At 50.6% G+C, this 12,607-nt stretch overlaps 5 protein-coding genes across 5 annotated transcripts; 2 read left to right on the top strand and 3 right to left on the bottom strand.

The window, feature by feature from the left end:
• Positions 1-2,937: 2,937 nt before the first annotated feature.
• Positions 2,938-5,112, bottom strand: L3040_001919 (uncharacterized protein; the record flags this gene model as incomplete). Its single annotated transcript, XM_007289513.1, has 3 exons — positions 2,938-2,979; positions 3,132-4,824; positions 4,895-5,112. The coding sequence occupies 3 exons, from the start codon at positions 5,110-5,112 to the stop codon at positions 2,938-2,940; spliced, it is 1,953 nt and encodes a 650-aa protein (XP_007289575.1).
• A 428-nt stretch (positions 5,113-5,540) lies between these two features.
• L3040_001918 (uncharacterized protein) lies at positions 5,541-6,245 on the top strand (the record flags this gene model as incomplete). Its single annotated transcript, XM_007289514.1, has 1 exon — positions 5,541-6,245. One exon carries the CDS (start codon positions 5,541-5,543, stop codon positions 6,243-6,245), a length of 705 nt encoding a protein of 234 aa, XP_007289576.1.
• Positions 6,246-6,434: 189 nt separating this feature from the next.
• L3040_001917 (uncharacterized protein) lies at positions 6,435-7,491 on the bottom strand (the record flags this gene model as incomplete). Its single annotated transcript, XM_007289515.1, has 4 exons — positions 6,435-6,479; positions 6,532-6,618; positions 6,667-7,071; positions 7,186-7,491. 4 exons carry the CDS (start codon positions 7,489-7,491, stop codon positions 6,435-6,437), a joined length of 843 nt encoding a protein of 280 aa, XP_007289577.1.
• A 769-nt stretch (positions 7,492-8,260) lies between these two features.
• L3040_001916 (uncharacterized protein) lies at positions 8,261-10,190 on the top strand (the record flags this gene model as incomplete). Its single annotated transcript, XM_066156941.1, has 4 exons — positions 8,261-8,317; positions 8,646-8,782; positions 8,850-9,466; positions 9,517-10,190. The coding sequence occupies 4 exons, from the start codon at positions 8,261-8,263 to the stop codon at positions 10,188-10,190; spliced, it is 1,485 nt and encodes a 494-aa protein (XP_066012943.1).
• Positions 10,191-10,657: 467 nt separating this feature from the next.
• L3040_001915 (uncharacterized protein) lies at positions 10,658-12,307 on the bottom strand (the record flags this gene model as incomplete). The annotated part of the gene is made up of 1 exon (XM_007289517.1): positions 10,658-12,307. The coding sequence occupies one exon, from the start codon at positions 12,305-12,307 to the stop codon at positions 10,658-10,660; it is 1,650 nt and encodes a 549-aa protein (XP_007289579.1).
• Positions 12,308-12,607: the final 300 nt, after the last annotated feature.

The following is a 12,607-nucleotide window of genomic DNA, read 5'->3' as shown; positions in this document are numbered from 1 at the left end:
AACCAGAGCTCATGGCCGGATCCAAAAGAGAGCAAAGGGATAGAGGTTCCTCACACCTCCACAGTGCTTAATTAGAATGGTTACCCGGAGCTCTCCCGTGGAAGTCAAAACAAAACAGGGAAATGATCGGGAATTCCCTATCCATTTCAAAACGTTGAGCTCGTCAACTATCGCAGAGCCCTTGTTTTCCTTAAAGGACAACTGGGAGATGACAACCAGCAATTTCCATGTCTTTCGCAACTCAAAGATTATGGATCCAAGACTTGGATCAATGGTTACTGGACGAATCATCCTCCTCCATATATTGATTCCTGGCGCTCAAGGTACATAGCGCTCGTGCCACACTCAGCCCGCGGGAGAACCTTCAGCGTTCAGCGTCAGTGCTACAGTAATGGGTTCCAATCATGCTCAACTAAGCGTTTAGTTTCTCCGCAAAGGTCAAAGGATTGAGGAGCCCTAATGGCAACGGGATCAAATTTGCATCGGCAATCAACTAGACCCAAAGGCAGTTTCAAACCCCATTACGAAGTATGGTCATGCGTCGGTCGAAGATGCGAGTCTTCGGAAACACAAAATCGCCCTGACGCTTCTCATTCCGAATATCTGGTTGCTGGGACCTGCTTGTGATTGCAGGCTTACTCCCTGTACACATTATGTGCCGGTACAACTACTTCATGTACCACGGCAGCAGATGGCAGATCAATCTATCGTCAAGAAGAGGCTTTCTCTGCAAGTCTACAATATTCTAATAGTGGGAGTTGACCTCACAAATTTAGGGCCCTCTCGCTTGGCTGAAGTCACCGCTCCTTCTGACATAGAAGAACACGAACATTATCTCCGGCTATCCGCATTATCACTTCCCAAAAAAAAATCTTAGCCATTCGAGACTCCTGGTACTGCGCTGGCCGCTTAGAGTTCAATCTGCGATGCAGAAGGAAGCTATTCCGTACACGTCCCTGAGTTCTGCGCAATTTGGGTCCGATCTTTCGACGGCTCGTCGCGTGCCGCGACGTGGCAAGTAGCACGAACTATAATAAATCTCGCCGCGCCCTCATTATGTCTTGAAGAGGCTACTTTCAAATATGCAATTTTAATTTCTTTTACTCAACAACCGGACCTAGTTCAATAGGTATGCTCAGACGCTTGGCCTCCCAACAGGTGGTGTAACCTTTATCGTCGAGGGAGAGAAATGGATTGGCTGGCAACAGTTGTGAGTGGAACGGTGAGCTCATTATCTGCCTCGCTGCCGCGGGTACGCAGGCGCCGAGGATAGACTCGCTGCTTGTATTCGGTAGCGTCCCCGATTCTCGGGCCGTTGTAAGAACACAAGGAGTGGCATCTGGCGGTGAACCATTTAGCTCAAGTCTCAAGTGGAGAAACTTCACATCGCAAGTCTTGGAGAAACTTTCACATCGCAAGTCTTATTATGTAAGGGAGCGGCATGGTCGGTTCCTAACGTTGTGGTACGCCATTACTCACCTCCTTACTGTACTATTGATTTGTCTAAGTGGTATGGGGGGGGGGGTGGTGACACGGTTACCTGCGGATGAGCCCGCGGATCAATGCGTGTTGAGTCCGGACATTCACCTCCGTCTCGAATTCTCGTCTCTTGCAACGGGTCCTCTCTGGGCTTGCCCTGGTTCCCAGCTTGCATTTTTACTCTGTACATCCTTTTCACCTCCCCAGCTGCATTGTTGCCCTTGGGAGCGGGGAATCGAGAATCCTCACGGGCCGGCCTATGTTTATGTGAAGACGGAGGCGGAGACGCAAGACAGGACGTTGGTAATCGGATATCGTCTAATATCATGTCTATCTACAGGTAGGCGAGGTGTTATGTAACTTGGTAGAGTTAGTTTGCTTGGGCCCATGTCGACAGGTAAGTAAGTACCTACCCAGTCGGCCCAGACAGAGGATTTAGACGTGAGTGAGTGTCACTAGACGTATCGATATCACCACCCACCCACCACCACCCACCACCATGACAGTGACAGTGACAGAATGCGATTGCAGAGAGAGAGAGAGAGGTAAGGAACGAGAACTGGATCTTCGAAATGTTTATTCTTTTTTGTGGGGGGGGGGGGGGGGGGGGGGGGGGGGGGATACATGATGGACGGGTGGGATGGATGGGTTGGACACTATTGATAAGGCGAATGAAATAAATGAAGGCAGCAGCTAGCTTATCAGCTATCCATCTATCTACCTTACCTATCTATCTACGCCCTCTTCACCTTTCCGCCAACTTTTGACCTTTCCGCCAACTTTTGACCGGGGTAAAAACATAGCACACATTTTACTATTCGCTAATTCAATATCAATATCAATATCATCACTTCGTACACAGTCTCTTATCACCTACCCACCCGTTCGTCGAGAGAGAGACTCGTTATCCTCCTTACCTGCCTTTCAAGATGTGTCTACCACAATTGTCATTGTGTTACCGGCTCGCACTCGCACGTGGGTGTCGACTGATTGATTGATTGATTGATTGATTACCTTTTTTCCCTTTCCACATGCAAGAGAAAGATAGTATTTCCGACCCCAAAACTCACTCACACTCACACATTGCTCTGGATGACCCATCTGAAAAGAAATTATGTCTCGTCGATGCTCTTTCCATTTTGCAATTTTCGGCCCTATTTTTGTCTTTCTTGTATGTACAGAGATACATTGCATAGGTACGTGGACAAGAGAGAAAGAGAGAGAGTGTGTGTGCGAGCATGTAAAAAAACCAGACCAGACCAGACCCCAGCGCCATACATACAAATGTCAGAGGAAAGTACCTTTAGGCCTTTTATCGGAAGGAAAACATGGGGAGAGCAAGGTTCGTAATCCACCCTTCACCTGGAAACGCCTGCCCAAACAAACCGGAAGTAATGCAAATCGTCGCGAGGAAAAGTAGCGTACGACAGAAGGGAGAGTGGACCAAGGCTAGCTGGCTCAGCGAGAGTTGGTTTTGCCCATACCGCGCTTGCCAGAGAACTGGAGGCGAATATTAGCGTGGAGACGGAGACAGGATTTCGCTTAGGAAGGATTTGAATGAAGAGGGGGAGGGGGGAAAAGGGATGGGTTATCAGCGACAAAGGCTTCACGAATATAGTATCTAGCAAGGAGGGAATGAGAAAATAACGTACCAAGTGCTTGGGCATGGCCGCTGCAACGTGCCTATCGGCTTCACCCTGTCTAGCCATCCTGTTCATGTGTCTCTGACTCAGCTTCTGTGCTCTCTCGGCCTTCGTTCTGGCAACCTCGTTCGTCACGCCGTCATCGCGTCTATTACTCTGACTCCTAGCTCTACTCTTTGCGCGCATCTTCGCCTCGTATTCGGGGGAGTCCACGTCCATGACATCCTCGGTACCGGTACGGCTGCGTACCATGCTCCGTCCACGGCTCTGGTTGCGCGCACGAACGCCGATGGCGTCGGTTTCGAGACCGAGCGAGTCGAGGTGGTCCTCCATGTCGGTGAGCTTCTTGCGGGTAAGCGTGCGCGGGATGATGGCGCGGTTCTTGAGCGACTTCTTCATCTTGGCCGCGTTGCGGATCTCCATTCTTTTCTCGCGGATCTGGTCGGCCTTCATCCGGATCTCGGCATCTTCGGCGTCCTCCAGTTCCTCGTCTGAGTCGTAGTAACCTTCCGCCTCAAGCTTCTCCTCCTCCTCTTCAAGAGCGGCGAGCTTGGCCTCGATGTCTGGGTCGATGAAGTCGGCAACGTTCTTGCCCTCAAAAATTTCGGGGATCTTGTCGTGCTTCCACTCGTCCTTTTCCAGGAGGTACTTGTCCTTGAGGTCGACATTGTACACACCCGCGCCACCGTTCTCTTCCTCGATGTCCCGTGCAAGCCTGATGCGATCGGGGTCGCTCTTGTCGTACTTCTTCTTATTCTTGACCGCTTCAGGAATGAAGGCTTCGCGGACAACGCCGTCCATGGGCTTCGCGACATGGATTCTGGTAAGGACATCTTGGAGACGGCCACCCACTCCGCTGCTATTTGTACCGGCCTTGAGTTTTTGGGCAACGCGGTCGGCTATCAAGCGCTCGCAAGCAGCGTTCTTTACTTCTTGCACACCTTCTGTGGTGGTACATGAGAGCTGCAACATCTCTACATCTCCAGGCTTCAGGAGGGCTTGGAGAGCGGCTTGAGTCTCCTCGTCAAGATCCTCGGGGCGGGTGACATCAATCTTGTTAATTACGATGAAGACAAGCTTGTTTGCGAACAAAGGTTTGATGCTCTGGAATAGTTGCATTTGCGCTTGCACGGTGTAGCCACACTGCTCGGACAAATCCATGAAATACAGAATAGCGGATCGGAGATGAGCGATTGCGGTGATGGACTGCATTTCAATAGTGTTCATCTCCTCTAATGGGTGGTCCAATATACCAGGGGTATCAATGGCTTGGAATCGCAAGTACTTGTAGTCGAAATGTCCCACGAACAAGCTCTTCGTCGTGAACGCATATGGCTGAACATCGACGTCGGCTCTGGTAACGCTCTTCAAGAAGCTAGACTTTCCGACGTTGGGATACCCACAGATGAGGAGAGTTCTGGTGTTGGGATCGATCGAGGGAAGACGACCGAGATGCTGGCGGACCTGGTCGAGGTAGAGCAGGGGATCCTTCAATCTTTTGCAGATGGTGGCCATTCGACCCAACGCCGCGCGCTTGAGTTGCTTGCACTGGAAGAGCGACTGCGCGTACTTAAGGAGGCGCACATAATCACGCGAGACGATTTCGATCAGATGCTTCGCAGTGGAGAGTTGACCGAGTGCAATTCGGAAATGGTCGGCATCGTAGAGGGTGTTGAGGAGATCCTTGTGGAACGGATGAATACTGGCGCACGATTAGTATATCTTTCTCCAACATGTCTCGAGATCCTGGTTGAAAATAGAGAAGTACTTACTCTTGTAGACGGGGGAATCCATCGAGAATAAGAGATAGCTTCTCGCAAAAGGTCTCTTGTGTGAACTTTACCTTCCTGGTGTAAAAATTGCGAATACGGCTTATTTGAAATCCAGCTCTGATTTGCGTCGGCAGACGTCGCTGTGTTCTACTCAAGACAATATCGAGGAATTCCTGAGATGTCGGGACGGGCTGTATGTCTTTCCATGTCGTCTTCATGGTGGGCAACGTTGTGGTAGTAAGGCCAGTGAGGTTGGTATGGAGAGGAATTTTATTTCTAGATCTCGAATTATCTTGTAGGGTTTTCGCTAAATTCTCTTGTGGCGCTGCGCTAGTGAACATCCGCTAGTGGCACATTTTCACTTATCGCCTTATCGACCCCTCAATGTGAGGGGAGGTCACGTGCTCGGCACGTAGTCATTTACTAAGCGTTCGGGCCACGCTTGTTACTATATATTTCAATTCCTAGACACCCAGATGCGATTTATTACCAAGTCTGTATTCCATCATCCCGATACTCCAAAGGTCTTAGGATCTCGTATAAGATCAGGACATCCAAGTTCCTTCACAATCAAGAGATCCCACACTTCACAATTTTACCTGCCACGCATTCTTCTCCCAACGATCCATACGACCGATTCCCAACTATGTCCTCCTCTTCCTCCGCCCTGCCCCAATATAAGCAAGATTTTATGAAAACAGCTATCGACGGCGAGATTCTGAAATTCGGAAGCTTTACTTTGAAATCCGGCCGCACTTCCCCCTACTTTTTCAACTGCGGTCTCTTTTATACCGCAGACCTCCTCCGCGCCATCTCCACGGCATTCGCGAAGACGATCCTCGCGTCGCCGTCTCTCGAATTTGATATCATATTCGGACCGGCATACAAAGGCATCCCGTTAGCAACTTCAACGTGCGACAAGCTAGCGGAGCTGGCGCCGGAGAGATACGGAAAGCTTTGCTACTCGTTCGATCGGAAAGAGCCCAAGGATCATGGCGAAGGGGGCAATATTGTGGGCGCGCCGCTGAAAGGCAAGAAGGTGCTAATCGTAGATGATGTCGTTACGGCTGGGACTGCGAAAAGAGAAGCGATTGCAAAGATTGAAAAAGAAGGCGGCATTGTAGCTGGGATTCTTGTCGCGCTGGATCGTATGGAGACGTTGCCAACGACGGAGGGGGAAGAGGGCAAAGGCGGCCCGAGTGCGATTGGAGAGATTAGAAGGGAGTACGGTGTTCCTGTTCTGGCGATCTTGACGCTGGAGGACATCATTGGGGGGCTGAGAGGAAGTGGCAGGGAAGAGGAGGTCAAGGGCATGGAGGCTTATAGGGCGAAGTATAAGGCGAGTGATTAGATAGGGGGAGGGATTCGGCGAGATGGTAGACTGTTATATGATACCCGTGTTCTAGTACTGTGTCTGTGGTCGTTCTTTGAGGCATGAGTGAAATGTAGGAAGCGAATATGCGATTGTCCCATTTGCCCACCCTAAAACTTTACAGGCAAAAATTCTGGGTATCATCAGAAAGCGTTCGAGAATTGCGCTTTAGCCATATGCAGTTCTGCGGTCCAGTGACCTCAACTGTAGGCTCTGTTGTCACATTAGCGAATGGGTTGCCAGTGCTGGCGGAGGACTAGCTCACCATATCAATCCAACCACCACCTCCAAATTGGGCTTCGCTCTGCCCAACAATGGTGAAGCCCAAATTCTCATACCATCTTGTCTTGTGCTATATGGGGATTAGTAGATGAGCACCACGAGAGCTAATGAGACTTACATCATGCGCAATCAAAGACAACTTATCAGCGATACCCGCACTGTTGATATGTTGTATGTACGACATCATCAGAGTCTTTCCAATAGACCGCCCCTGGAAGCCAGGTAGAACGGCAACAGAGTGCAGGACGATATTCCGTCCAGCCTCCTTGTGGCCAAGTCTTGAAGGTTTTGGCGATGGGTCCTCCCAGTCCTCGGGTACACTCATTGAAGCATCGGTAGCTACGGCATCTGTTGTCTTGGTTGAGACAACATGGCCGAGGAGGACTGTGACGGCCCCGTTTCCTCGACCGGTCTCAACGGGTTTTGCGGCCTGGAGAGTTTCGGCCTTGAAGTCATCATTGGGAATGACGGTGCAGAAGAGTCCGTAGCAGATCTCGCCGCACTGGGTAAGTCTGTACCTGAACTAGGTAGATGGTCAGTATCGGAAATTGCAAGATAGCGAGGTGATCCAATCGAGTAACATATCACGTGTTCGCGCAGAAATCAACCTTCCCTTCCCATCTCTCACTGAACTCACTTTTTCTCTCGAAGCCCGCTCCTCGGGGTTTGTGAATGCAGCGTTCTCGAGCGCAAGACACGATTCCAAGTCGGAGATGGTAAGAGGTCTGGTGTATGGATGAAGAGTGGTGGTGGTCGCCCTGCCTTGCCGCCGACTCTCGGGAATGATCACGAACCGGCGCGAGCGGTCCGTCGACGGGGATGACATTTCTTCTTCGTCTTTTTCTTCTTCTTCCTGCTCTGGGCTCTCAGTCCGCTCGGTGGCCACACTTTTCGGGCTGTCGATGGTCGAGACCGGCTTCTCGTCTTCCAAATCACGCGGCATTGTTGGGTTGACGTCTTTTGTGTTACGCGGGATTTCTTGGGATCTGGGGGAGTGTAGACGAGGACGAGGCGATCGCCCGGGACTTAAGAATGGGATGGAATGGAATAGAGAGAGATAAGATGGGATGGGGATGAGGATTCGGGGTGATGCGATCAAAGAGGATGAGATGAGGATTCGAGATGAATAGGAAAATCAGGTATTTTGGCTTTGGGCCATAGGTAACTGTGCTGGGTGTTTTGCTTTTGGGAACGAGATGGAGTCTTGACTTTTAAGCAAGAGAGCCAAGTCTGATATACTTTACTGAAGCACGGACTATTTACTTCGTAGGTATAGAGGTACTTCTATCATTAGATTAAAATCATATCATACGATACCACCTTGTATCATAAGATCATATCATTAAATTAGAAAAATTCAGAAGAAAATGTTTACTTGGAAAGAACTGGAAAAGATTAGAAAAAACTTGAGAATATTAGAAAAAGATAGAAAAAGATAGAAAAATTTGGAGAAAAAAATTGGGAAAGAATTAGAAAAGAACTTTTTTTAAAAAAAATTGTGAACATTGAAAGAATGGAAAGAAATTAGAAGAAATTAGGAAAATATATATATATATATATATAAACAAATAATAGTAAAAAATTATAAGAAATGCTTCAAGGACCTATCTTAACTACATACCTATCTCGGCCATCTCACCTACTGAGGATTGGAGTGTATGTGAAATGATGTACATATATATACCTATACCTAGCTTATACTACGGATCACTATGACACCGAAAGTTAAAGAGCTCTCATCAAGCGTCTGCAATCCCGTTACAAGTACAGTCAGTACGATACAGTACATACAGTACATACAGTATTATGCCAAAGAAAAATATAAGTCCAGTTCTTCCTTCCCAAGCCATATGCAGCAAGCCCCCTTCGCCAGGGCACTATATCCACCACAACATATCGTCGTTCCCGGATCGATGTCGCCATATTTTGGAGGGTGAGAGATGATTCTATATTCTGTTCCGAATGGCGGATGGTTACAGTAATGGCGAGTTCAGCGCTCGTTCCCATCCCATCCCTACACACAGTACTTGAGTGAAAAGCAAGGCTGGCGCTGGTCCAAATTCGCACGGTCAACTCGGCTGGCTGCCACCGATCTAGAACCACCCCGCCCGCTGTCATCCAAGCTTCAACTCCATCCAAAGCCCTCAACCTTCATTCCCCCTGTCAAACCAAATTCTACTCCGGACTCTTCAACCTGAACGGGTCCCCATCCCATCCATCAAGGTTAACAAGATGTGAGTGTGACCCCAATCAGCTATCTGAAGCTCTAGCCAGCCACTCACTAACCAAAGCATCTATTAGGCGCATCACCTTGACAATCACAGCTCCCACGCATGATGGTGACCTCCTCTCCCTCGAGATCCCTCCCGATACCACCGTCAGTACGTTGAAGGAGTCCGTCCAAGCCGAGTCGCAGATCCCCAAGACGTCCCAACACCTCTATCACAATGGCCAGCTTCTCGCAGATGATTCCAAGACTATGGAACAGCTCTCGATCGGAGACGGCGAGATGCTAGCGCTACATGTCCGAGATACGGTGGGAAGCACAGGTGTACCAGCAGGCCGCCGACCACCGCAGCCAGCACGCCAACAACAACACCAACAGAGAGGAGGACGTCCGGGCCAGCTAGATCCAGAGACGATGCGGCTTCAGCTTCTCGGAAACCCGGTCATGAGGCAAGAAGTTGAAAACCACAGACCTGAGCTGGGCGCAGCTATCGATGATCCCCAGCGATTCGCGCAGGTCTGGCAGCGCATGGCGGATGAGGATACAGCGGCGCAAAATCAGCGGAATCAGCATATTGCCGATCTAAACGCGGATCCGTTTGATATCGATGCTCAGATGAAGATTGCAGAGATGATTAGAGAGGAGCGAGTGCAGGAGAATCTACAGAACGCCATTGAGCATAATCCTGAGGGTAAGAAGTATCCACGCGATCTAAGGGTGTTTATACTGATAGGTTCATAGTGTTCGGTCGTGTTCACATGCTCTATATCGATGTCGAAGTGAACGGTCACAAAGTAAAGGCTTTCGTCGATTCCGGCGCCCAAGCTACCATCATGTCCCCTTCATGCGCTGAAATGTGTGGTATTATGAGACTGGTAGACAAGCGCTTCGCAGGTGTCGCACGGGGAGTTGGTACAGCAGCAATTCTAGGACGAGTCCACTCAGCACAGATCCGCATCGGCAGCTTGTTCTTACCTTGCAGTTTCACAGTCATGGAAGGCAAAGACGTTGATTTGCTGCTCGGACTGGATATGTTAAAGCGCCATCAAGCTTGCATAGACCTGTCCAGGGATAAATTGGTTATCCAGGGCGTCGAAGTCTCATTTCTGGGAGAGGCGGATATCCCGAAGAGCATGGAGGAGGAACGAGCTGATGAACCGAAGGTTGCTGGGCCGGGTGGAACCACGATTGGAGGACGGACAGGCGTCGTCTCCGGACCTGCGACTCCCCAACCTGGTCCTTCAGCTGCTCCCCCACCGTCCGCGCCAACGCCACAACTTGCCGCGCCCACGTTTCCGCAACAGTCGATCGACCAGCTGACCGCGCTGGGATTCTCGTCGGCCCAAGCACAGAACGCTCTGGCTGCTTGCAACGGTGACGTGGAATACGCTGCGGGACTTCTATTTCAAGGTTGAGTTCGGGACTTGACTGTGTATTATGAACTGAATGAGAGGCATATGGGTCTGGATAGCAATTTGCCAAGCAATAGTGGTGGCTATGGGATCTACGTGGTTTCGCACTGACAACCACCCGGCGTTGCCTTCCTTCCTCTTACGATCTTGAGATGCATGCAGGACACATGGCTTGTGATCACTTGCTTACTGACGGCATCTGGATCGATGTTTCTCAAGCGTGCTTGATGAGACTGCAGCAATAGATAGCATAGTAATAAACATCTCGATGGCCAAGATGTCTCTCGCTATGTAGCCATTTGCCATGCCAGAAATACCACGTACGACTCGTGATTGTGACCAGATTAGCATGGCAACGAATATCTCGATGACCAAGATGTCCGTACGTAGCTAGACATCAGTCATGCCAGGTTCACCATTTACGACTCGTGGCGTGACCAAAACAAAACACCGGCTAACTAGCCGAGCCCCTATCTCAACTTATAGACACATGGCTTCAGCACCCCCGCCTCGCTGCTAACGTGCACCTCATCCCCCTTCTCCTCCTTTTTAACGCCCATCGGCGCCTTCTTCTTCCACGTCTCCCCCGCTCGCGCACCCTTCGTCCCAAACTCCTCACTCCCCTTCGGAGCCGGCACGCCCTTGCCCTTGATGGGCGTCGCGCCCTTGACAAAGCACATCCTCACAAACATCTTGTTCCTCAGATCAACGCTCTCCTTCTCACCTCCCTGCCCTTCCCCCTTCAGCACAAAGCCCCTCTTCCGCAACACTTCCACAAAGGCACTGACGTCTGTCTCGCCCCCCCTATCTTCCTGGCCGTCGACCTCCACTGCAGCCACGGCGTCGTCGGCCGCTTCATCTGCTGCCTTCTTGGCTTTTTTGTCCAAGGGCCGTTTGCGGTTGCCGACGGAGTGCGAGACGACCGGTTTTCCCTTTCCGGCTGCAGACACGCGGCCGAAGCGCGATTTGATCTCTGCGATCCAGAGCTCGCCTTTCCAGCGGAGGATCCGGTACGCCTCCTCGATGAAGTCGACCCAGTTCGTCCCCATGAGCGCGAGGCAGAAGATGGCGATGTCGATGGTTCCATCCTTTAGAGGTAGATTGGCGATATCTGCTTTCGTGACGAGGGGAGAGGGGGCTTGGAGGTCGAAGCTGTGGATCTTGATTTTGAGATTCTTGAGGTGTGGTTGAAGTTTAGTAGACAGGGCTGCGTCGCCGCAGCCTAGGTCAGCAATAGTGCATATGTTTTCCGTTCTTGGGAGCGCCTGTTCTAATATAGGTGCTTGTTTGTTCAAGGGGTTTCCACGCATGGGTCCTTTGATAGTCCCGCGGGTGAGGAGCTGGGAGAGATACCCATCGACAGGGTTCTCGGGCCAGACTTCGACCTGCCGGCGGAAACCCTCGTGGTACTCTGTGAACATCTCTGGGTTCTCGGCGAACAGGGACAGGGAGTGCGCGGAGGGGGTCGTATAGAGCGTTTGGTTTAGATGGCGGAAGCGGGCTGAGATGAGCTTTTGGCGCATGCTGGCTTGGAGAGGGGTGAGAGTTGGTTTGGTAGGTTGGGGGGCGGGTATCGGCGCTGGTTCGGTTTCGGATGAGGGGGACATGGCGGAAAGGGTGCCTTCTGCGATGGCCTTGAGTCTGGCTTTCTTTTCGCGCTTCTTCTCTTTCATTGTTTTGCCCTTTTTCTTTCGCTCTTTAGCCACTGGCACCTGTCCTTCGATTCCTATTTCCATGGCTGCCTCTGGATTCTTGTCACCTCCCTCTTCATTCGTAGTCTTACTCTTCTCCCTTCTCGCCTCGGCATCCCCTTCCGTTTTCCGCCTCTTGTCCTTCTTCCCCTTCTTCGTCTTCCCGTCGCTCGTCTGTCCCTCAACGACCGTCCCCCACAGCTCCTCCATATTATCCACATCCACATGTACCGCCTTCGCCTTCATACTCTCATTGCTGCGCTTGCGCTTCTTGCTCCTGTTTGATTCAACCTCGCCATTAGCTTCGGGGGCCTTCGCCTCCTCTATCTTTTCGGGTTTTGACACTGGCTTATCCCGCCCCTTTTTGGGTTCTGAGATCTCTGCCTTAAGCAAGCTTGGAGAGACGGACCATCCTGGAACGGCGAACATTGTTGCGTCGTGATGCGGGTGGTTGGTGACCTTGTGGTGCATTTCTCGAGGTCTGCGAAATTTATTCTTGAGTGAGCGTTTTGCCCCACTTGGCGGCGGGATGACCCGTGTCGTGGCGCTATCCCTTTTTGAAACTCGGCTAAAATGTAGTCCGTAAGTAACGAAAGGTATGAATTAGCCTCCGATGATACGAATCTATAGTCTAGAAAAAGACATGGTAACTTACTGACTGGGTGTCGGAAATTATGTCTCTCGATCCTCAACAGGTATTGATGGAAGGATGTATATGTAAAGTACCCT

This window comes from Drepanopeziza brunnea (genome assembly GCF_022702325.1).
Source record: "Drepanopeziza brunnea f. sp. 'multigermtubi' strain 214-2 chromosome Unknown ctg2, whole genome shotgun sequence".
In the NCBI taxonomy this organism is placed as follows: domain Eukaryota; kingdom Fungi; phylum Ascomycota; class Leotiomycetes; order Helotiales; family Drepanopezizaceae; genus Drepanopeziza; species Drepanopeziza brunnea.
Note: the sequence above shows the minus strand (reverse complement) of the source record. Positions and strands in the feature narration are given on the sequence as shown.